Genomic DNA, 22,864 nt, shown 5'->3' with positions numbered 1-22,864 from the left:
AGCAGCCTGCAAATCTTCCCTAAACCAGGACATTTTGCTGCTGGGGCTGAGATTCCCAGAGTTTCCAGGCCTTTCCCCTGAGATCAGCCTGCCTGGCAGCCTGAACAGGGGCAGGGGGTTTGTGAGCTCCACTGGGGCATGGGGCCAGGGGAACCAGGAGCTCAGGCTGGCAGGATGGGACACCACTGCTGTCCCAAATCTGTCTTCCCAGCATCCCCTTGCAATGAAGGAAAGGCACAACTCAGATTTATAATCATAGAATCATTAATGTTAGAAAAGGCCTCTCAGATTATCAAGTCCAACCATTAACCCAGCACTGCCAAGCCCATGTCCCCAGGCGCCCAAAAGACTCATTCTTTGAACACTTTGAGGGATGGTGACTCCACCATCTCCCTGAGCTGCCTGTTCCAATGCTTGACTAGCTTTACAGTGAAGAATTTTTTCCTAATATCCAATCTAAACGTCCCTTGGCACAACCTGAGGTCATTTCCTCTCATCCTGTCCCTTTTTATATGGGAGGAGAGACTGATTCCCATCTACTTTCTAAATAAATTTGTAAATTATTTACAAATAATAAAAATAATAAAAATAATAAAAATAATAAAAAAGCAAAACCATGGGTGTCTAACCCATCCTGTAAGCCTGAGCCGAGCACAGACTCACTCAGTGATGAACTGCATGTATGAGACACCAGAAAAAACAATTTGGTCACATTATCATCAGCAAAAATGAATATTTTTGTTACAAAACCCCTGTGAGACATCAGCCACACCAAGGAATGCTCTCCAGCCCTGTAGCTCCTCCTTGCAGAGGTGCTGGGGGTACTTACAGCTCCCAAATTTCAGGGGGCAGGCGTGCACGTCCATGGGAAAGTCCTCCAGGTGCATGGGGCACTCGGCGTGGATGGTCAGCCTGTGAACAAAGCACAGGGGTTGCTCAGGACAGGCTGGCCCTTCTGGCCCAAAGGCTCCAGGTGCTCACCAGCCTCGGGGCAGGAGGCACCCAGATGTGCAGAGGACAGAAGGACAGACATTTGGCAGCTTTTCCATCAAGTGAGCCCAGCCCTATTGACCAAGTTCACCTTCACCCACTGAGTGCAATGGGGAAATGTGCCAGAGCCCAGGAGTCCTGGGTGCTTATGGGCTGTGAACTGAGCTCCTGTGCCACCATCACATTCTCTGAAAAATCCCTTTGCCCAGGATTCTTCTCCTGGGAAGCTAAGAAGCCTCAGAGAAAAAGGAAAACAATATTATCTCATTTGCTTCTCCTGTGTTTTGCTGCTTTGGAATGTGGTTTGGAGATTGTTTACCCAACAGGTGAATTGTTTCATTGGTTTCATGTGAATTGTTTTAACTTAATGACCAATCACAGTCCAGCTGTGTCAGACCCTGAGGAGAGAGTCACAAGTTTTTCATTAGTATCTTGTTAAACCTTCTGTAAGTATCCTTTCTCTATTCTTTAGTATAGTTTTTAGAATAGAATAGAATAGAATAGAATAGAATAGAATAGAATAGAATAGAATAGAATAGAATAGAATAGAATAGAATAGAATAGAATAACACATTAGCCTTCTAAGAACATGGAGTCAGATTCATCTTTCCTCCCCACAATGGGGGACCCTGAAAATCCCACCCTCCTGGGGCCAGGGACACCTCATAGACCACGCTGGCAGGCAGAGGGGAAGGGCTCCAGGGGCTCCCAGGGAACAGGGCTGGTGCTCTGGAAGGAGCTGAGGGCTGACACATGGTGCAAAGTCCAGATCCATGAACCAGCAAGGCACAACACCCCCTGTCCATGTGGGACACCCCACCCACCTGCCCTAGCTCCTCCCTTCGCTGTGGAGGATGCTGCAGGCAGGTGAGGAACTGGAATATCCTGGGGGTGTGCAGGACAACCTGTGCATTCCACATCCCCCAAATCCTGGTGTGATACCTCGGGGTGTGCAGAACAACCTGTGCTTTCCAAATCCCAAGAGGATATCTGGGAGTGTGCAGCACAACCTGTGCTTTCCAAATCCCCCAAATCCCTGTAGGATGCCTCATCAGGAAGCAGCTTTGTGAGGGAGGCACAACCATAAAAAAGGCATGAAAATATGGGGCCAGGCATAAAAGGATCCATGATAAAGGGCTCTAAAAAAGGGAGCTGGTGTTCCTTCCTGGAGTACTGCAAAGAGTGCAGCCAGGGAGAGGGAGCCAGGAGAGACAGCTTCCCAGGAGATGTCCAAAACAATCTGAAGGAAACATTTGTAGGGAAAAAAATAAAATAGGATTCCCTTCTGATGGCTCAGCAAAACAGCAAACAAACCATGGCAGGAGCAACATGTGGATGGAAAGGGCAACTGCACAGACTGAAGGTGGCTTGTGCAAAACTCAGGTTGAGAAGTTTCTATTGAGATATTTTCCTTTGGCTAGAAAAATGTTCAGCTGAGTTATTCTTCAAAGAAAATACTGAGGCTTAGTCAAATGCAAAATAAATAAAGGCTTTGGGTTTTGTTTGCTAAAAGCAAAGAGTAGTTTTGTTAAGGGAAATAAAAATAAAGGTTATTTCTTTTAGGCAAACGAACTTTAAATGCTTCTATTAATAAAATAAAAAGAGGACTGTTTTTAAAATTCAGTGGACAAAACCAAACCTTTCACAAATTGCTGTAAAAACCCCTGTGGAGGAAACAAAGCAGGACAGGGGTGGCACAGCTGCAGTGACAGTACCTGCATGTGGCAGTAGCTGCTGTGAGAGGGGACAGCCACACACAGGGACAAGGCAGCAAACCCTGTCTAGCTGCACTGGAACCTCCCCATTATTGTAATTGTGGGGTGCCCTGATGAAGGGAGGAATGATGCATCTGACTCCATGTTCTCAGAAGGCTAATTTATTATTTTATGATACTATGTTATATTAAAGAATATTATACTATACTAAATACAGAAAGGATACTTAGAGAATGCTAAAAATAATGAAAACTCATGACTCTTTCCAGAGTCCCAACACAGCTTGGCCCCAGTTGGCCAGTGAGTGAAAACAACTCACAGCAGAATCCATTGAAACAATCACCTGTGGATAAACAATCTCCAAACACATTCCACATGAGCACAACACAGGAGAAGCAAATGAGATAAGAATTGTTTTCCTTTTCTCTGAGGCCTCTCAGCTTCCCAGGAGAAAAACCCTGGGCAAAGGGATTTTTTCAGAGAATGTGAATGCCACACCCCATCACCTGTGAGTTCTGCTCTGCCAGGTGAGGGAAGGAGCTCTGGATTTCAGAGTCACATCCAGCCTCACCTGCAGCTCCCAGAGGGTTCAGGAAAGCTGGCAACCCCACAAGAGAGAGCAGAGGAGTTAAATCAAGAAGCAAGCAGAGAGTTGCCATAACTTTGGTGGGGCAGAGCTGGGTGGCCCGAACTCCCTGGAAGCCCTGCAGCACTCAGAGCAGGGCATTAAACCCCAGTTCCCCCAATCTTTTGGAACATCCAGCAATTCAGACACCAAGGGCCTGGCCTGCAGTGGGTGTGCCAGTCCTGTCTGAACCCCTGCCCATGGAAACCCCATGTCCTGTGAGAACCTGGCAAAGAGGGCATGGAGGGGATGCTGCCTGTCCTGCTTGCTTCACAGTTGCCTCCAGCCTGGCTTTCTCAGCCAAGCCAGGAACTACTGTGTGCCCAAAGCAACTTGTGCAGACAAATCACTCTGTCTGACTCGGTGATCTCTCCTTCACACTGCGCTGAATGCACCTGTTTTACATGAAAGAGAAGACGACCTGACCTTTAGACTTCAGTCAAGGCTCACTGAAGACTGACAGGGATTTTCACAAGCCTACAAGCACAGAGTTGTAATTATTTTCTCCTGGACATCCAAAGGCCACCATGAACAAAATGCTTGTTTGCTCTGATGCCTCTCTTTTCCAATATGGATTTCAGGAAGCAGGTATAAAAACCTGGCACTTTGGTTTGGACTTGACTGCCTTGCTCTTCCTGTTCTGTTTCTTTTGTGATGTTCTCTTCAGCCAGCTCAAAATCCACTTGGGGAGCTCTTGGCTGGCAAGCTTGTCAAGCATATTCTCCCAGATCTTAGTCTTCGATTCCTTCTGAATCTTTTCCAACTGCAATGGACTTTTTGCTTCTCATTTTGTCACTGTCACTTGTGTCAGGGAAATGTTGAGACATCTCCCCAGTCTCCCTCAGCAGCCCACACCAAAATTTTCCTTTTTACCTCCCTGTTTTTTTCATCTGCTTCACTTCTTGCTTTATTATTTCAAAAGGCTCTTAGCTGGGAGTTCCCAAAGTTAGCTTTTCCAAAGGACCCCATTTCTGACCAGTGCCCTCTCCTTCTGATGCATCCTGAACCCACCCCAAAAAACCCAGGGAAGTCTTTTGCTTCCTGTCTGCAAGTGCTGACTGTGATCATCAGCCACTCTGAATGATCCCAAGGACTGCAGATGGTGGGTCTGGTGGGTTTGTGCCATTCAGACCAGCCAGGAACACCCTCAGATGGGACAAGAACAGCAGCAGAACTGGCCTTGACCAAATCCTGCCCTCTCCAGGACATGGCCAACAAGAGCAAGTGCTGTCAAAGGCAGGAGACAATTTTATATGGATGCTGCGTGGCTCCCTTAATGTGTGGGAATGCAGCAGTTGCATTTTAAATCTAAAGCCTGTTTTATTAGCTGAGCCAGCAAGCAATAAAACAAGAAATCCATCAACAAACCACTGGAAAAGCAACCTAATCTACCACTTCTCTACCTACAATTGAAGGAGTTTTTAAGTGTCCTGAAATTTAATAAAAAAAGGAGAAGTTGCATCATTCCAGCAAGGTGAGTCTGGTTCAGCAGCTTCAGCCAGCCACAGGTCAGCAGGTTCACAGGTAACACAGAGATGTCAAACCACAAGGAATGTCTCTCCCGTCCCAGACAATTATCACAGCCTCTGCAGCATTTGGATCAAAGGGTTTATTGCAGAAATTCTCATCTCAGCCCCTTATCCTGTGCAGGGGAGCTGATAGCCAGAGAGCCACTGCGTTTTGCTTCATTGCTCTGATGGGCTATTCACATCCAGCAGCCCTGCAAAGTCCTTAGAAAGCTAAAGAGCACCTAAAAAATAGCTAAGCTGCCAGAAACCACATCAGCCAGCAGTCACAGCCTTTGGCTCATCAGTCCCAGGCACCTGCAGCAATTTATGCAGAACTGTCTTATGCCAAACTCCAAACTCCTCATGTGTTCTTCTCGGGACTTCTGCTGCTCACAGTGACTCCGAGATGTGTTAGAAAGTCTCTTTTCCCAGCCTGGCAGTTGAAGAAGGAGTCAGGATTCTTCCATTCTCATTCTCAAGGTTGTTTATTGTTTCTTATCTATAAAATTCTTTCTCTGGCCTGCTGAGGTCTGTTCAGCAGGTCAGACAGAGGCACTCTGCCTGCCCTTGGAGAGGTGTTATCTTTTATACTAAAAACTACATGTACATTATTTACCATAACTTCCCAATACCTATCACCTATGTTAGACAGTGAACTTCTACTCTAAACCAATCCAAAAGTGCCACCATCCCAGCAGAAGATGGAGGTCAATAAGAAGAAGGAGAAAGACAGGACATGCCCAGATTCCTCCATCTTGCCCCCGACCCCCATTCTAAAAACCCCAAAAATCTATTTTTCACTCTGTGACAAACTAACTTATTATTCTACTTAAACTTTCTTGACTTGTAATTCTTCATATAGAGGTTGGTAATTGTTTTTTCCAAGGGCTAAATCAAAGGCACAGGGGTCTTAGTCTCTGTCACAGACATCTTTTATGAAAAATCTTTTCCTTAGGATTTTTCCTCCTGAGAAGCTCAGAGGCCTCAGGAACAAAATGTAAACAATGGTTATCTGCTGCTGTGGAATGCAACAGGTGCATCTGTGATTGGCCCATGTGATTGTTTGTAATTAATGGCCAATCACAGTCAGCTGGCTCAGACTCTCTGGTCAGTCACAAATCTTTGTTATCTATCTTTCTTTTTCTATTCTTAGCTAGCCTTCTGATGAAATCCTTTCTTCTATTCTTTTAGTATAGTTTGAATATAATATATATCATAAAATGATGAATCAAGCCTTCTGAAACATGGAGTCAGATCCTCATCTCTTCCCTCATCCTCAGACCCCTGTGAACACGGTCACAGGTCTCTCTGTGCCAGGGTCTCAGCCCCCTTGGCAGGGTCTTGAGTCCTCCAGGGCAGGCAGAGGAATTTCCTGGGTTCCAACATTTCCTCTTTGCTGGCACAATGGCACCGAAAGTGGAACATCCAGGACAGAACCTGTGCTTTTTTTCCTCTTTTAAAGTCACGGGAAGTGCTTTGAACTGCGCCAACACAATGGCGAGAAGCGTGAATCAGGCTAAACATCCCTCTGCCAGGGCTGAGGGGATAACAAACCTCTTCAGCTGCGTTCTCATGGTTACCAGGAGCTTAGCAAAGCCTTTGATGTGTCATTAGAGCCCCTGTCGTTACCTGCGTGCAGCTGCAGCATGAGCCAGGATCTCAGCCCAATTTCTGGGACGCAAATGTAATAATCCCTCGGTGTGTGAGCGCTCCAAAAACATGACAGCACCCTGCATGGCAGGGCTGGCTTTGTTTATGCCATGGATACTGCTGGAGTTTTGTCCTGATTTCTTCTCCAGGAGGTTCATTAATAACCACAGTCAGGCCGTGCAGTGTTTATGGTTTGGGCTGTGGGAGAATCTAGGTTAGGTTTAATTGAGGGGTTTGAGCCTGAAAGCCAAATTGCTCCTAGGATCCTTGTGCTGGATCTGGAAGCACTGATTTCACTTTCCATCCTCCCCCAGCCCCTGGAGATTTCAGCCCATGATGGCAGAAATGCAGTGAGATAAGGTGTTCTCTGAAGATTTCTCCCTCCTGGGACAGTTTCCTTAAAAAAGCCTGTCTGCACAAAGCCAAGCCTGGAAAACAGATCATTTTTGTCTTTGGATCTGCTCTGGCAGGGAAAAGTTGGAACAAATCTCATCTTGTTGCCTGCTTGTGTTTTTATCAGCCAGCCAAGCTCTGCTCTGCTTGGGTCTGTCTGTGATGTTTTCTGGGATCAGCCCTGGTGTGGGACAGACAAACAGCTGCCAGCCCAGGAGAGCTGGGGCTGGGCTGCCCCACTCTGTGTAGGACAGAAAAACAGCTGCCAGCCCTCAGAGCCCAGGAGAGCTGGGTGGGCTGTCCCAGCTCTGCTGCTCCTGCAGAGAGGCTGCACCTCCATGGTGGGGAGGGCGCTGCAAAACCTGGTGTCACAGACATATTTTCATTAAAAATCCTTTCCTTAGGATTTTTTCCTCCTGAGAAGCTGAGAGGCCTCATGAACAAAATGTAAACAATGGTTATCTGCTGCTGTGGAATGCAACAGGTGGATCTGTGATTGGCCCATGTTGGATTTCATAATTAATGGCCAATCACAGTCAGCTGGCTTGGACAGAGAGGCTGAGACAGCTGTCTTTGTTATCATTCTTTCTGATTCTATTCTTAGTTTAGCTAGCCTTCTGAGATGAAACCTTTTCTTCTATTTTTTTAGTATAGTTTTAATGTAATATATATCATAAAATAACAAATCAAGCCTTCTGAAACATGGAGTCAGATCTCCTTCTCTTCCCTCAACCCGAGACCCCTGTGAACACGGTCACAGCCTGGAGCCAGCACAGCCTGCTTGGGGCTAAAAACCCCCAGGCAGTAAAGACACCCCAAAAAGCCTTTGCTGAGGGAGAGACACTGCAGGGCTCTGTGATTTCAAAAGGCAGCATGGGAAGCCCAAACCTCTGAGTGTGGCACACCAGGTGGAGAAGCTGCTCTGGGATTCCACAGCCCCTGTAGGTCTGCACATGTGCTGGGCTCAGCTTTCCCTCCTGTTCTGCCTCTGCATCACCTGAGGGATCCCAGAGCCTCCTTCCAAGGACTGCACGTTGTCTTCAGCAGCACAGGCTCTTGAGGCAGAGCCTTTGGGCATGCAGGGAATGTGTCAGCCTGACAGGTAAAGAAAACATCCTCCAAGTGCATAACTTGAGCACATATTGTCTGGGAACCACTCTGACAATAACCACAAAGCCTCAACACGCCGTTCTGACAGGCTGTGTTAAGAGCAGAAGAGCTTTTTAAAGCCTTGATTCACAAAGCTGAATCCCATCAGCACTGCATTAAACTTTCACTGGTTTTCTGTGCTTCAAGGCTGGGGAGAACCAGAGCATTATCTGTGTGCCCCACACAGTCTGAGCCAGAGTACACCAAGAGATGGCTGTTTTGGCTGCTTTTGTCTCTTCCTTACATAAATCCATGCACAATTCCCAGATTGTTGTGCTCAGGTCTGACACCAGAGTTTAGAGACCAGAGCTGGGCTTTTGTGAACTATTTGGATTGCTCAGGAGCTCTGCAAGAAGAGACTGCAGAGGCAGGGCTACATAATAAACTGCATCCCCGTGCTCTCTGAGGCAGCCAGCGAGCAGGGAGGATGCAGAGGGATCAGTAATCCTGGGGAGCAGAGAAATGCAGCTCAGTGCAGTGGTCACAAAGGTTGTTTTATGTCACAGACATATTTTCTGAAACATCCTTTTGCTAGGATTTTTCTCCTGAGAAGCTGTGAGGCCTCAGAAATGAAATGTAAACAATGATTATCTGCTGCTGTGGAATGCAAAAGGTGCATCTTTGATTGGTCTCATGTGGTTGTTTTTACTTGATGACCAATCCCAGTCCAGCTGTATCAAACTCTCTGGTCAGTCACAAGATTTTATTATTCATTCCTTTCTTTTCTAGCCTTCTGATGAAATCCTTTCTCTTTCTTTAGTGTAGTTTTAGTATATAATTTTCTTTTAATACAATATATATCATAAAATAATAAATCAACCCTCTGAAACATGGAGTCAAGATTCTCATCTCTTCCCTTGTCCTGGGGACCCTGCAAACACCACCAGTTTTGTGGCCCAGGTGCCAAGGCCTGTCAGAGGTCAGGGCTGTGCCCTGTGACATGGCACTGATCCATGAGCAGAATGTGCCACGACTGAAGGAAATCTCTGGATGCCCAGCTACAGCTGCTGTGCAGCTCCTGGGAGCTCTGGTCAGTGATAAAGAGGCTCTCTCCAGGAGCTATAAATATTGTCACACAGGTGCAATTTTGCTGGATGCATGTGTCAGACTTGCTGTTCCACCAGAGCAAGTTCATCTATAACTGTAAGCCTTGACTAAGAGAAGTTGGCTCTCCCAGCAGGATAAATAGCAGCAGACGTGCCTCTAATTGCACATCAGCAGAGCTGATCCCTCAAGGATATTGCCTGGTACAAGGCAAAGAAGCAGGACATGCTCAGGAGCCAAACTGCATGGCCAGGCTGATCCATGCAAGGGATCACCTGGGCAGTGCTGCCAGGCACTGGAAATCTGCTGGAAGCTCAAATTCTCTCCCCAGTGAGCAGGGCACCCCTTTGGTATTTGCATTTTGCTGTGTGAGTTTGGCTTCAAGGTCCTGCTCCTTCCTTTAAGGACACCCATGCACATCCCTGCATGGGGGAGGACAGCAAAGGCATCAGCTGGACAGAAAACAAGAGACTCCCTCCAGCCCTTCCCTGGGAGAGGTTTCCAAGCAGTTAACAAGGGAGGGTGATGCCACCATCATTGTTTGGCAGGGGAATTGAGGTGGGAGTGCCTTGGAGTGGCAAATCCAGACAGATTTTGGTGGCTGAGCCTGAGGCTTGGCCCTGGCCTTGCAGTCTGTGCCCTTGCATGTTCCTCTCTGACACCCCTCTCAAAAGAGACCCTGGTGCTCCTGAGCAGCACCAAGAGGGAGAAAGGGAATAATCAGATGCTCCATCCCAGATCCGCATTTCAGATGTGTTTATCTGCAATCCCAGAGCAGTCCTGCACGCTGTGGCCATCTGGGCAGCTCTAACACCATGAGCAGCTCCAGGATGTGCTGCCCAGAGCCTCCCCTGGGCTTCACACACTGGGCAAAGAAAAGATCTCTGTGCACAAGAGCTCCTAGCTCTGTGCAATATAAAACATGACAAAACGTCTCACATCCAGCCCTCAGCCTCTGGGTGGGCTCCTCACCTCTGACAAAGCCTTAGGGAGGTATTTAAGGGGGACAGAAGCACCTCTAAGAGGAGCTCCTTCATTCCCCAATTCTGCAGCAGACAGCTAAACTGCAGGATGGTCTGACTTTATTTTAAAAAATCCCAAGGCTCTCTTTTCTTCTAGAATCTCATTCCCAAGAGTCTCATGATGCTGCTGCCATCCTGGCACCTGCCCAGCCCCGAACGGAAGAATAAATCCAATACTTTTTTAGTCACACAAAACTGGCTGAAGCTAATGGCTGTTTGCTGAATAAAGAAGTAGTGAAATGATTTAAAAGCTCTGAAATTGAGTCTTTTTTTTTTTTTTTTTGGCTGTCTTAGGCCAGCAGCTCCTGTAATACTTTACAGTCAGACAATGATCCAAAGTGTGGGGAGTGTGAGTTGTCTACTTGCAGGTCAGAGAGCTGGGAGCAGAACAGAGCCCTTAAGTCAAGCTGGGCTTTTCCCTTCATTTACCCCATCTGCCTTAATGTGAGATCACTGATGTGTGGAGACCTAAACCCCCAGGGCACTGACAGGATTAGCTCCTATTTGAGAACTGCTGCACAAAAGCAAGGCATTGTTTATCAATGTGGGCTGTAAAACTTGCTGACACCGTGTAGATTCACAGCCAGTTTAACTATGAAGAGATGAAATTCTGCCTGGTCCTCATAAACAGAGGTGAAAGTGCAGCATCTCAGCACACAGAATCCACAATGAAGCCTGTTATTAGTAAGGATTGGCTTGGAGATGGAGACAGAGAAAATAATTTTTTAAAACAAAGATTTACACCTTGCCAAAACCAACTCAATACCTTTCTTGTGCATTTATCAGCAGCTTGTTGTTTCATTTACAACCTATGACTCCTGCAACCCTGGCTTCTCCAAATCACAGTTTTTAATTAGCTGTTTGTTGGGTTTTTTTCCCTAATTATGTGCATCGATCACATAGATTTGGATTTTTTTAATTCCACGAAGTGGGAAAAAACAACACCATTGTTGTCACAAGCAAGCTTGGTCTCATTAGATGTGTGAAATGGTTCTACTCTAACATGCTGAACAAATTTAGATCTCTTCTCAAGCTGCTGGAGAATAGCAAATTCTCTCAGCCTAATGTTCCCATACCAACATTGGATTCATATCTTATCACAGGTCAGGAAGAAAATTAGGCCAGGTGGCACATCAACCTTACAAACTATAGATCCCAACACATCTACCTCAGCACATGAAAGTGAAAAAAAGTCAATGTGAATGATGAGGGAAAAATCTACCTGTAAAAATGTCCAAGCTGAGGATCAGTGACCGTCCATAGGTAGGAAACAAGGAGAGCATGGAAAGAATCAGGGTAGGTGTGCAAACCCAGGGCACTGGGAATATTCCTGTGTCTGCTCTGGGGTGCCCTGACCCCCAGGGCAGCACTGACTTTGACCCTCATCCATGGAGAAAGTTTCCCAGTCTTCAAGATGGACTGGAATCCACAAAAGTGTGAAATAGATTATAGAGAGTAGTGCAGGTGTATCACTGGGTGAGAAATTTAGGTTTATGGGATTTTTAGTGTGTTGTGGATGGAAGCAAGATAGAGGGCACAGGGTGTCATCTTGGGTTTCTTCTTCATGCTTTTTCTTCCTCCTTCTCCATGGGTTTGGGTGGCATTTTGTAATTGGGCAGAAAAGTCCCATTGTGGGCTCTGTGGGATCAGTTATTGGGTTAAAAGGGAAAATAATCCAGGTCTCAGTTCTTAATTGGATAGTTTAGTCTTAAAAGACCTTGTAACAAGAGATTGCTGGCCATTTTGTACCTTGCTGCTGAACTCACAGTAGTGAGACTGTTATTGATAAGAAACAATAAACACCTGAGTCCCAACATGAACTACCCTCTCAAGTGCCTTCAATCCAGACCTAGAGAAACCCACAATTGGGATCCCCACAGGTAGGACGCAAATCTACTAACAAGAGTTAGGGCAAGCCTGTATAAAGCCTGCTGTGAGGCACCCTGAGGTCCCTGCATGCGCAGAAGGACCTGGATTCCATGGAAGCAGACTCACCTCATGGTGTACAGGAGGTTGTCCATGGAGAGGCAGACTTACCTCATGGTGTACAAGAGGGTGCCACTGTCCATGGAGAGCCAGACTCACCTCATGGTGTACAGGAGGGTGCCATCATGGAGAGGCACTCACTTCATGGTGTACAGGAGGTGCCATTGTCCATGGAGAGGCAGACTCACCTCATGGTGTACAGCAGGGTGCCGTTGTCCACCAGGCGCAGCAGCTTGTTGGGGGTGGTCATGTTGTGGGCAACAGATTTCTTCCCGTTGTGGAAGAACGTGTCAGGAGTCCAGATCTTGCTGGCCAGCAGGTTGTTCAGGGGAAGGATTTTCATGGGACCATCAAACTTCAGCCTTTCATCTCTCCAGGACTGCCGGAAAAAGACGTCAATGGTGTATTCCTTTGGGGAGAGAGGCGAGAAAAGTAAGTTGTGTTTTACTCAGCTCAAGAGGTGGCAGAAAACTGGGGTTTGGCACACCTTGGGTGTGCCAAAGTGTGGTGCAACAAGCAGAAGGGGTTAACAGCAGAGCAGGGTAGATGGGATTCAGCACATTTTGGGTAATGACTTACCAGTGATGTCAAAATGTGCATGTCAGTGTTTCTGAGCACTGCAGAGGAGCTGCAGCACAGCCCCTACAGTGGCCAGAGCTGGGGGAGCCCTGCTGCACCACCACCTCTATGCAGAAGTTTCAGGGGAGAAAGGCCATTTTGTGCAGCTACACAGGTATTTTAGAAGGCAAAAATAAAGATCCTGGAGATGGAATCTGGCCAGGATGCTGGTAATTATATCTCTGCTCATAAAATAAAAAGGAAAAAAAAGAAAAGAACTTGCATGACATTGTCTTAATGTTATTTTGTTCCCTAGGCCACCTTTAGAAAATCATTGAATCGAAGAATTTACTGGCATTACAAGATCCTGTGACTTTCTTTTGTCTTCTTTTTCTTGTTTTATTTCCATTTTCTTTTTTTTTTTTTTTTCCTTCTGCCAATGTAGAGACCTATTTCCCATGCCAAATTCCAGCTGGGGCACTTAGAAGTCACCTCTTTGAAACCCTGCAGCCAAGCCAGCTCCTCACTCAGTGAATGCAGATTCAGAAACCACTTTTAGAGGCAGAGGGGTCTTTGGAAAACCTCTCTGTCCCAACTGTTTTTCCTCCCCCTGCTGCTGCAGACTCGTAATCTTTATTTACACATTCCTGGAGGCTGCAGGACCAACCAAACTTATCATTGTGAGTGATTTCTTTCCTGCAGCACTTCTCAGCAGCGCTGAAAAACTGCTGTGCATCACTTTCCTATAGGACAGAGAAATTCCTACAGGTTTTGCAGCAGATGGCAGCTGAATGGAGGCATCTCTGTAAATAAATCCATCCCGGCTCCCTGGCCATGGAGATATCCCTGCTCAAATATGAACCTTCTGGATCTTGGCTGGGGAAGGAAAGAGAAATTCTGCATTTTCAAGGGCTCTGCCCTATACAAGGTATTTTGCCCCTTGATGGAAGTGATCCCTAATTCATTATTGCTTGGGATAAACCCAAAGAAATGAGCCTGTGTGCAGTCCTGGGAGGTTTGGGAAAAGGCCTTATCAGGAGAAAGGCTCTCTCATTCCCTGTTTCTATTTTTAAAGTGCCAGACAAAGAAGAAAAACATTTTTAATGACTTCCAAGGCCCTGCTTATCTTCTTTAATGCTTAGGAATCATTCCTGAAGAAAAGAAAAATCATGTTCAAAATGTTCCCCTCTTTTCTGTGCTTCTTTCCATAAAAGCATTATTCCCAACTCACCCCTTGCAAGGAGCACACTTAGTTCTGTGTTACACTCTTCTCTGCCTACAGAAGTGACTGAAAACATCCACACCGACTCTGTCCTCAGAGTCCATCCATGAAACAAAAAAATCCCCTTCAATTTTTGTTTTCCTTAGAATAATTTCCCTGGGACTGAGGCAAAGCTGGGAGACCTCAGTCCTGAGGACTGGGGCATGCCTTGGTGTCACAATAGAACACAAAATAAAACAACGTGGACACTGGAGCTCCAACGGAAGAAGAAAGGAAGTTTATTTTCTAACTCTAACATTTACAGACTCTCAAAAGTGACAGTGGATTGGAGGATGAAATTGCCACCTCTCCAATGACACTGGACAAACCAACAGTCTATCAAATTTATCCTCCTCCAGAGAGGAATGTAAAACCAATAATTATTTACATAAAAGTGCGTGAGAAACTCCATTACATGAATGTAAACATCAGAAGGCTTAGAAGAACTTAGAGAAACAGGGTGACACCTCAGGTGTGAACAGGCTCTGCTCTCCAAACCAACAGAGAGGTTGGGAGTCCCTTGGGGCACCTCAGTGGAAAGGTCTCCACTTCCTCCTCTGCAGGAATGTGCCCCCTGTTGATGGAGTGACAAAACTATCCTTTGTCTCCTTAAAAAGGAAAAAAGCCCAGAAAATTGAGGAAAGAAACTTCCTCAATTAGGTAAAAAGACACCTCATAGGACTTGGGGGACTTCACCTCAAACTTACGGATGGCCAATTGACAGAAGCCAAAAAGTCCTACCTGAGCAATTTACTAGAAAAAAAGAGAAGAAATAAATTAATTGCTTTTGTTAGGTGTTTTACCAGGAGCAAAAACCTCTTGCACTTGGCTTGGTTTTTCTCTGTAAAGAGTTTTGTTATCTTGCCTTTTATTAAAACTTTTTGTTTCCAACACCACCATAGAAGCAATCCTGCTGATTTTTGCCTTCTATGGTAGCTGAGCTATCTTGGGTGTGAAACAGATCTCCAAGAACTAATGAGACGTGGCTTGATAAGACCCCTATTTCACTCCTCCTCCATGCTCTGTAAGCAGCTGCTCTCCCTCTCCCCAGGGCAGCTTTACCTTCCTCTCCTCCATCACTGCAATTCCACAATTCCAATTCCGCAATTCCAGCTGTGGGAGGGGAGCAGCACTGGGCAGATACCAGCAGGAGAGAGGGATTTCCCCACTCCTGAGATGAAAGGAAGCCCTAGAGCAGGCTCTCCCCCTTTCCTGAGGAGATGGGGTTTCTCTCCCTCACTTTTAGCAGCACAGCTAAAACACATTCGCCATGCATTTGTAAAATACACGGAACGAAAGCATGCGGAGGGGAAATAATTTATTATTCCTTAACTGTCTTCCTAATTTTATATTCATTTTGTCAAATCACATTGCAGAGAATACCTTCCTCTTTTCAATACCTCATATTTTTTTCTTCACAGTTCATTATACACACTCCCTTAATCAAATATGCTCCACCTTGGAAGTAATTATCAGATACTCCCCACGGGCTACGATTGCTGAATATATTATGGGTCTCTGCTGTGGTAGGAAAGCAGGAGAGAGAGAGGGAGAACTCAGATGAGGTTCATAATCTTGATTACACTGACATCAACTTAACTTCTTACCCTGGAGGGAGTGGTCTTCCCAAAGCAACATGGGTTAGAGTGATGGAGTGAGCAACTCCATGAAACACAGAGATTTTCTGCTCCTCTGCCTGCCAGCACAGGATTGCTGTGGGACAGCTGGAGAGATGTTCAGGCCATGCCAGCCTAGGAAATTCAGCCCTTGCAGCTCTGGAGGGACTGTGAGAGCCACAGGACACAGTTCCAGGCTGGCCTAGCCAGGGACAACCTGCTCCAAAATGGGCTCCCTCCATGGCATGGACTGCCCACCATGGCCTGGGCTATGCCAGCACCCCAGGGGCTGGGCATGCAGAAGGGGCTCAGTCCTGAATCCTCATGTGTCATCCTGAGCAGCCACCTACAGCCAGCCCTGCTCTGGGTGCGTGTGGAACACGAGCTGCTGTTGAGAAACCTCACTATTAATTATGCTCCACAGTCCTGTTTTAATTAGAAGACAAACTGTTGTGGGAATACAAGCCTAAATTCAGACCTCAGGCCTTTTCATTAATAATTTTCCCTGAACATGTCAAAATAGCACAGTCAGTCCATGTCTTTTCTGTTTTCTCTTTTGCCTCCCTCCAGTTCAGGCACTAAGGATGGTTTGATGGTGGATCATTGTCTCTGACACCAAACCAGACCAGCTTCTGGCATCCTCCCCTCTTCCCAAGGAGCACCTTCATTCCTCCAGTTATCATCTGGTTTCAAAAATCCCAAGCACACCTGGGAAACAACTCCTGGAATTGAGATACCACCAGCTCTTGTCACTTAGGAAAACCCCACTTTTACCCATGTTTTCCTGGGAGGAGCCACCCCTCCCTGTGAGGCACCTACCATGTCTGTGTCCGAGACAGGGCCGAAACTCGTCACGTAAATGTCTGTCTTGACTTCAGTTACACTGTCTGGGACAAAAAGAAGAAAAAAAAAAGGGAAAAAAAGAGCAATTAGAGAGCTGAATTTCCTTGTTCAGGCAAGGCTTTGAGGTTTGTTATATAGTGTTTATTCCTGCTCTGCTGAACCCTCAGCACTGTGCTCTGTGCCCCAAACAAGGGCTGATTTTATCACTGGTAATTGGGCACATTCATCTCCAGTGCAGCTCTGCTGCTTCCCACGCTTACACCGAGGACAAATCTGTCCCACACGGCAGACAATGCATATTTACAGAATCTGTGCGCCTGCATCATCCACACCCTGCTACAGATCCACGTTTTCAATCCAGAGGTAAGCCCTGATGCTTTGAAACTCCTTTTTAATCTGAAATCCCTTTGTGTCTCCCTGCCAGATAAACAGCCTAGCGATGTTCCAGCAGTTTTAGGGAAGCCTGGGTTTGTTACAGCTCCAGGCTTATCTGTATGTAAAAGGAATCAATATTCTGATTGCCTTTTACTGCCATCGTGCTCGCTGCTCTCCTAAGTGCCTCAGTCTCACAGAGCTGCTGCTACTGCTGCTCACTCGTCACGTGCTGCCCCTGCATCCCAGGCTGAGGTTCCCTCATGGATGCTGAGCAGCAGCTTCAAAGCCACAGGGCCCCACTGCCTGCCCAGCTGCTGAAAACAGGGGCAATTTCAGCCACATGCCTTCAGATAACCTGGAGTGTGATGGTGTTCACAAGGATTTTGAGATGAGGATGTTGACTCCATATTTCAGAAGGCTTGATTTATTATTTTATGATATATATATTGCATTAAAACTACACTAAAAGAATAAAAGAATAAGTTCTCATCAGAAGGCTAGGCTAAGAATAGAAAAGAAAGAAAGAATAACAAAGGTTCGTGGCTCTGACAGAGAGAGAGCCAGCTGACTGTGATTGGCCATTAATTACAAACAACCACGAGACCAATCACAGATGCACCTGTTGCATTCCACAGCAGCAGATAATCAATATTTGCATTTTGTCCCTGAGGCCTCACAGCTTCTCAGGAAGAAAAGATCCTAAGGGAAGGATTTTACATGAAAAGATGTCTATGACACTGGAGTGCTGAACAGAGCCTGCAGCATGTGCACACACTCCTTCCTGGCTTCCTCAGATTTTGGCTTGGTTCCTAATTGACACCTCTGCTGCCACCCTGCTTTGCAGGGAAATCAAGGCACGGTGATTTCCCAGATTTACAGTCCTGTGCTCTGCCCACTGGGTTGTGCTCAAAACATGATGGATGAGCTGCCTTGAGTTCAGCACTCAGTTCCCATAAATCCTCCCCACTTTAGGGATAGATCACGCTGTTGTGTGGCACTAGCTGGCTCAGAGCTGCTCTCCTAATGAAAGAACCAATTTAAAGCTGCAGAGCAGAGTTCATGTTTTATGCACAGGACCCAATTTTGGCCATCCCAGCAGCCTTGCAAGTAGCCTGGACAGCCCATTGTTTAATTTAGTTATGGAAATCCTTCTGTCCCCTGAGAGTCATTTTGCAGTACTATGAAGCTTAGGTTTGTGCTTCAAAGTTTTACATCCCAAAATAAGATAATGCATTCTGGCAGGGTTTTCTCCTTAATGGCTAAAATATACGTATACATGTCTTTAGTTATTATGGCTGAGAAGCTTTTGATGCAGCCCATGGCTGATATTATTGTGCTATAGAAGTAACCCTTGATCTCATCTTGATGAGCTAAAAAGAAGGTTAAAGAGAAATATGTATGTGGTACACTTTGTGAAACACCCAGAAATCTAAACAGAATGAGCCCCTTCTGTGAGGCTGAAACACTCAGGGTATTCTCAGCCTCCCTCCCAACAGGTCCCCAGATGAGGCACACAGCAGAGAACATTGAGTGGCGTGAGGTTCCTTCTGCTACCCCGTGTGGTGAGAGAAAACTCATTTTGTCTTGGAGAAAACACAGAATTCTCCCTCCCTCCCCTCCCTGGGATCCATTCTGCAGCCATGGACAGCAGGTCAGGAGCTGAGGCCACACATGGCCAGGGAAGGCAGTCCCTGGGAGGTGCAGGATGAGCTGTGCCCTGCTCGGAGGGACAGGGGGCTGTAGCCCCACATTCCTCTTCACAGAGAAAAGCAAGGCACAATTCTTCCCGAGAATATTTCTGGGATTCACATTCTCTGAACCTCAGAGGAAGAAAACACAATTCTTATCTCATTTGCTGTGCCTGTGTTTGTGCCAAAGTGGAATGCAATATGTAGACTGTTTACCCAGAGTGATGGTGTTTTGTTTCCTTGGCCTGTCAGAACCAGGTGTGTGTGTGTGTGTGTGTGTCAGGACTGTGGGCTGACAGTCATGAGATTCTGTGCAGGGTTGGGTGCTTGGCAGATCCAGTTTTAGATATATAGAATAATATAGTATAATAAAGTAATTAATTGGCCATCTGATAAGATGGAGTCAGATGCATCATTCTCTCCCCTCATTGGGGTTGCAGCAAATTCTGTAGGGGGCCACAGAAGGCTCTGTGCTTTCCAATGTGCTCTGCAGGGTCCAAACACAGGGGAAAGGATTCAGGAAGCCAGGAGAAGACCAAAAGGCAGATTTAGTTTTGGACACCTTTTGATATGATCCTGCAATCATTAAATGAGCTTTTAAGTCCTCATCATGCTGTAACCTGGCTGACACAGAGCTCCAGAAACCTCTTCATGACCCCTCAATCTACTGGTAAATCCAAACAAAGATAATGGCATTAGGAAACTCAATAATCTATTAATAACTTATTAATATTCATAACTAATTACAACCCATGTCTGAAGAGAATCCCCCATTTCCAGGCTGCAGATTTACCCCCTGGCAAGGCCATGCAGCACCCAGAGAAGGGACAAGCTGGGGTTTCACCACTGGCTCAGTGATGTCCCTCAGCTCTGAGAAAAATGAGCTCCCTGCACCTCTCATGGCAAAAGGCAGCCTGAACCCTCCCTGTTAATAAGTGCTCCTAAGGGCAGGATTTGGCTGGGATCCGGAGGGATTGCTGAAATTAAATCATTGCTACGCAGGCAGGGATTTCAGCAGAGCTGGGAAATCCAGAGATAAGTAAAACACCAGCAGAACAGAGCGAGCTCCAGCCTCAGAGATTCACTTCCCCTGTGATCCCAGAGCCCAAGAGCACCTGCACTGCTCCCAGCTCTGTGGCTGTGACACCTCTACCTGCAGAGAAAGCAGCAGCTGCCCCAGCAGCCTCCCCTCTCCTCACCCTCACACTGACCCACACAGAGCCTGAATGAGATGAAACTCCATCTCTTTTTCAGCAAGAGAAAGCTGAGAGAAAAGCATCTCCTGCCTCTGCTTAGAGACATGGCAGGGAAATTCTTATTTTCTGCTCAAGCCATAGATGTGCTCATGCTGTAGCCTGGCTGTCTTGGCAGTTCTCACCGAAGATTTAACAATTAAGGACATTATAGGGGGGCAGGCACTTTCCCTAGAACTGCTGCAGAACACAAAATGGCATTTTTCATTCCCTAGCAGCATCCTTCCCTGTAATTCAATTTTTTTCGAGGCACGAGTAGAGCTTTCAAGGCTGCTGGGGTGGCAGGTGGATGCTGCCAGTCCTGTTTATAACCAGGGACACAAAAATGCAAGGGCTGGGTGCAGGTAGGAAGCTGGAGCAGAGCAAGGAGCAGAGCCCAGGTCTGGCTGCCCTAAGGATTGGCACAGCACTTGGTGGGCTGCCCAAGCCCCTTCCAGCCACCCTGCCGAGCTGCTGCACCAGGAAAGCAAAAACAGACCCCGGAGCCAACATGAAACTGGAAAAGCAGGAGATTTCAGGTTCAGTATTTGAACTGAATTTACAGATCCAAGTGGCATGCCATGTTCCCAAGTCATTTGTTTGAGGATGATTCCCTTCTCTGGGGGCTCTGCCCATCTGTAGGCTCAGCTTATTCCCAAGCTGCAGCACAACCATGTTCCCAGGAACAATGTGGAGCAAGTGTGAGAGCAGAGCAAGGCTCTGCAGGCCAGCCAGGGCTGCCCCTTCCCCCTGGGTACAGAGCCCGCTCCTGCCTTGCTCCCAGCTGCAGAAATCCCCCACAGCTGGGCAAATCTGCAATGCAAATGGCAAACCAAACCACCCTTCCCACGGTGTTACCATGACACTTAACTGCACCTGCCTGCTTTTTGAGAGCTACCCCTCTCCTCCAGGAACCTGTTCCCCCACATCTGGCAGCTTGTGTACCCCACAACCCCCTCCAGCCCCGAGGGGAGGGACAGTTCCAGCCCCCACAGCTCCACTCCAGCAGGTCTGACACCTCCGTGGGTGTGTGCACAAGGTGTAAACCAGCAGCAGCTGTGCCGAGGTGTTTCAGGCTTCCCATTTCCATTTCTGTGCCCCCATCCCAGCCCTGTTCCAAGGCAGACATCCCTCTTCTCCTGCAACTCCCCCTACCCCTGTTCCAAGGCAGACATCCCCTTTTCTCCTGCAAATCCCCCTGTTCCAAGGCAGACACCCCCTTTCCCCTGCAATCCCCCTGTTCCAATGCAGACATGCCCTTTTCCCCTGCAATTCCCCCTGTTCCAAGGCAGATACCCCCTTTTCCCCTGAAATTCCCCCTGCCCCTGTTCCAAGGCAGACATCCCCTTTTCTCCTGCAAATCCCCCTGTTCCAAGGCAGACACCCTCTTTCCCCTTCAATTCCCCCTGTTCCAAGGCAGACACCCCCTTTCCCCTGCAATCCCCCTGTTCCAATGCAGACATGCCCTTTTCCCCTGCAATTCCCCCTGTTCCAAGGCAGATACCCCCTTTTCCCCTGAAATTCCCCCTGCCCCTGTTCCAAGGCAGACATCCCCTTTTCTCCTGCAAATCCCCCTGTTCCAAGGCAGACACCCTCTTTCCCCTGCAATTTCCCCTGTTCCAAGGCAGACACCTCCTTCCCCTGCAATTCCCCCTTTAAGTGCTCGTGTCTCCCCGGCCCGGGAGGAGATGGATAGCTGTTATTTACAAAATGACGGAGTGCTATTTTTACTCGCTCCTGGGAAGCACGGGGAGCAGCGGCAGGGCTGGAACAGGAATCACCCCGCCTCGCTGCCTCTGCCCTCCCCGGCTGGGGAGCTGAGTGAGCCGGGGAGGGGGGCACAGGGGGGCTGAGCGGGCTCGTGTGAAACCTTCCCCTGCACTCATCCAGCGCTGGTTATTCGGGAATCACCCCTGATAGCCCGGCTCGGCCGGCTGGGTGTCAGCTGCGGAGGTTTGGGGCTGTGCTGAGTGGGGCTGGGCAGGCGGGGGGTCCTGGAGGCTGTACCTGCAGCGGGATGCTGTGCCTGCACCGGAGTGATGTGCAGGCAGCCGGGGTGCTGTGCCCACACCCAGGATGCTGTCCCTGCACTGCAGTGCTGCGCCCACAGCTGGAATGCTGTGCAGGCAGCCGGGGATGATGTGCCTGCACCCGGAACTCTGTTCCCATAGCTGGGATGCTCTGCACTCCGGGGTGCTGTGCCTGCCTGCACTGTGATGCTGTGCCTGCACCGGAGTGCTGTGCCCACAGCCAGGATGATGTGCAGGCAGCTGGGGGTGCTGTGTCTGCACGGGGATGCTGTGCCCACAGCTGGGATGACGTGCAGGCAGCTGAGGTGCTATGCCTGCACCCAGGATGCTGTGCCTGCACTAGGATGCTGTGCCCACACCCGGGGTGCTGTGCCCGCAGCCGTGCCCACAGCCGTGCCCGCAGCCGTGCAGCCGTGCCCACACCCGGGATGCTGTGCCTGCAGGCGTGCAGGCGGGCGCTGGGGGCTCCCGAGTGATGCGCGCTGTGACAAACAGGGGCGAAGCCGCTGCGGCTCCGTGCAGGGGATTCCTGGATGCTGCGCTGACGTCAGGGAGGCTGATCGCAGCCGGGGGATGGGGAGCTCCAGCTCCAGGCAGCTCCAGGGCTGTGCGGGGACCTGAGGGAGCCGGGAGGTGACAAACCCGTCTGCACTGGTGTTTCTCTGTAGGGTGATGTGGCTGAGAATATAAAGGTTCAGGATTTTCTGCAGCCAGGGGTACAAACCATCAACCCACTCCAAGTCAGCTCCTGGAGGGAGATGTTTCTGCTCTGGGCTCCAATGTCCCATCTCCAGCTGTGGCCACAACCTAAGAAGGGCAGTAACAAGCTGATAGTGCCTCAACTCCCTCCTAGACAACCCCATTTCTGAGGTCCCCTTATTCAGTGTCCCCTAAAAACCACAGTAAATCTTTGGGGAAGGATTGCCACCAGCCTCTGCTGAGAGCAGTGGCACCATGAAGAGAGGGGATGCAGCCTTGCTCTCTTCCACATCACACAACCCAAAGGGACACCAGGGTGACACCCAGAACCAGCAGGGTGGTGTTTCCCAGCTAACTCAGCATCTCTGGGAAGGGAAACACAAGAAGTCAGCTGGTACTACCCACTTCCACCTCACAACTCCTTGCCATAGTAATTAACAAGCAGCAGAAGGTAATTTTTGCAGCTGCACATAGAAGCTC

The 22,864-nt window shown here is 48.0% G+C and overlaps 1 protein-coding gene across 7 annotated transcripts in view; it reads right to left on the bottom strand.

Annotated features, from left to right (window-relative positions):
• LOC102075343 (gamma-aminobutyric acid receptor subunit alpha-3) overlaps positions 1 to 22,864 on the bottom strand; it is a 117,289-nt gene that overhangs the window by 15,923 nt on the left and 78,502 nt on the right. For 6 of the 7 annotated variants that reach the window (XM_074551600.1, XM_074551597.1, XM_074551595.1 and 3 more), the window contains 3 exons: positions 16,337 to 16,404; positions 12,271 to 12,491; positions 830 to 912 (listed from right to left, as the gene is read on the bottom strand). In XM_074551600.1, coding sequence (XP_074407701.1) covers positions 830 to 912; positions 12,271 to 12,491; positions 16,337 to 16,404 — 372 coding nt within the window. The remainder of the gene's footprint in view (positions 1 to 829; positions 913 to 12,270; positions 12,492 to 16,336; positions 16,405 to 22,864) is intronic. The other variant, XM_074551602.1, reaches the window with a different exon arrangement.

Source organism: Zonotrichia albicollis, chromosome 14 (genome assembly GCF_047830755.1).
Source record: "Zonotrichia albicollis isolate bZonAlb1 chromosome 14, bZonAlb1.hap1, whole genome shotgun sequence".
NCBI lineage: Eukaryota > Metazoa > Chordata > Aves > Passeriformes > Passerellidae > Zonotrichia > Zonotrichia albicollis.
This window is presented reverse-complemented; position numbering and strand designations above follow the sequence as displayed.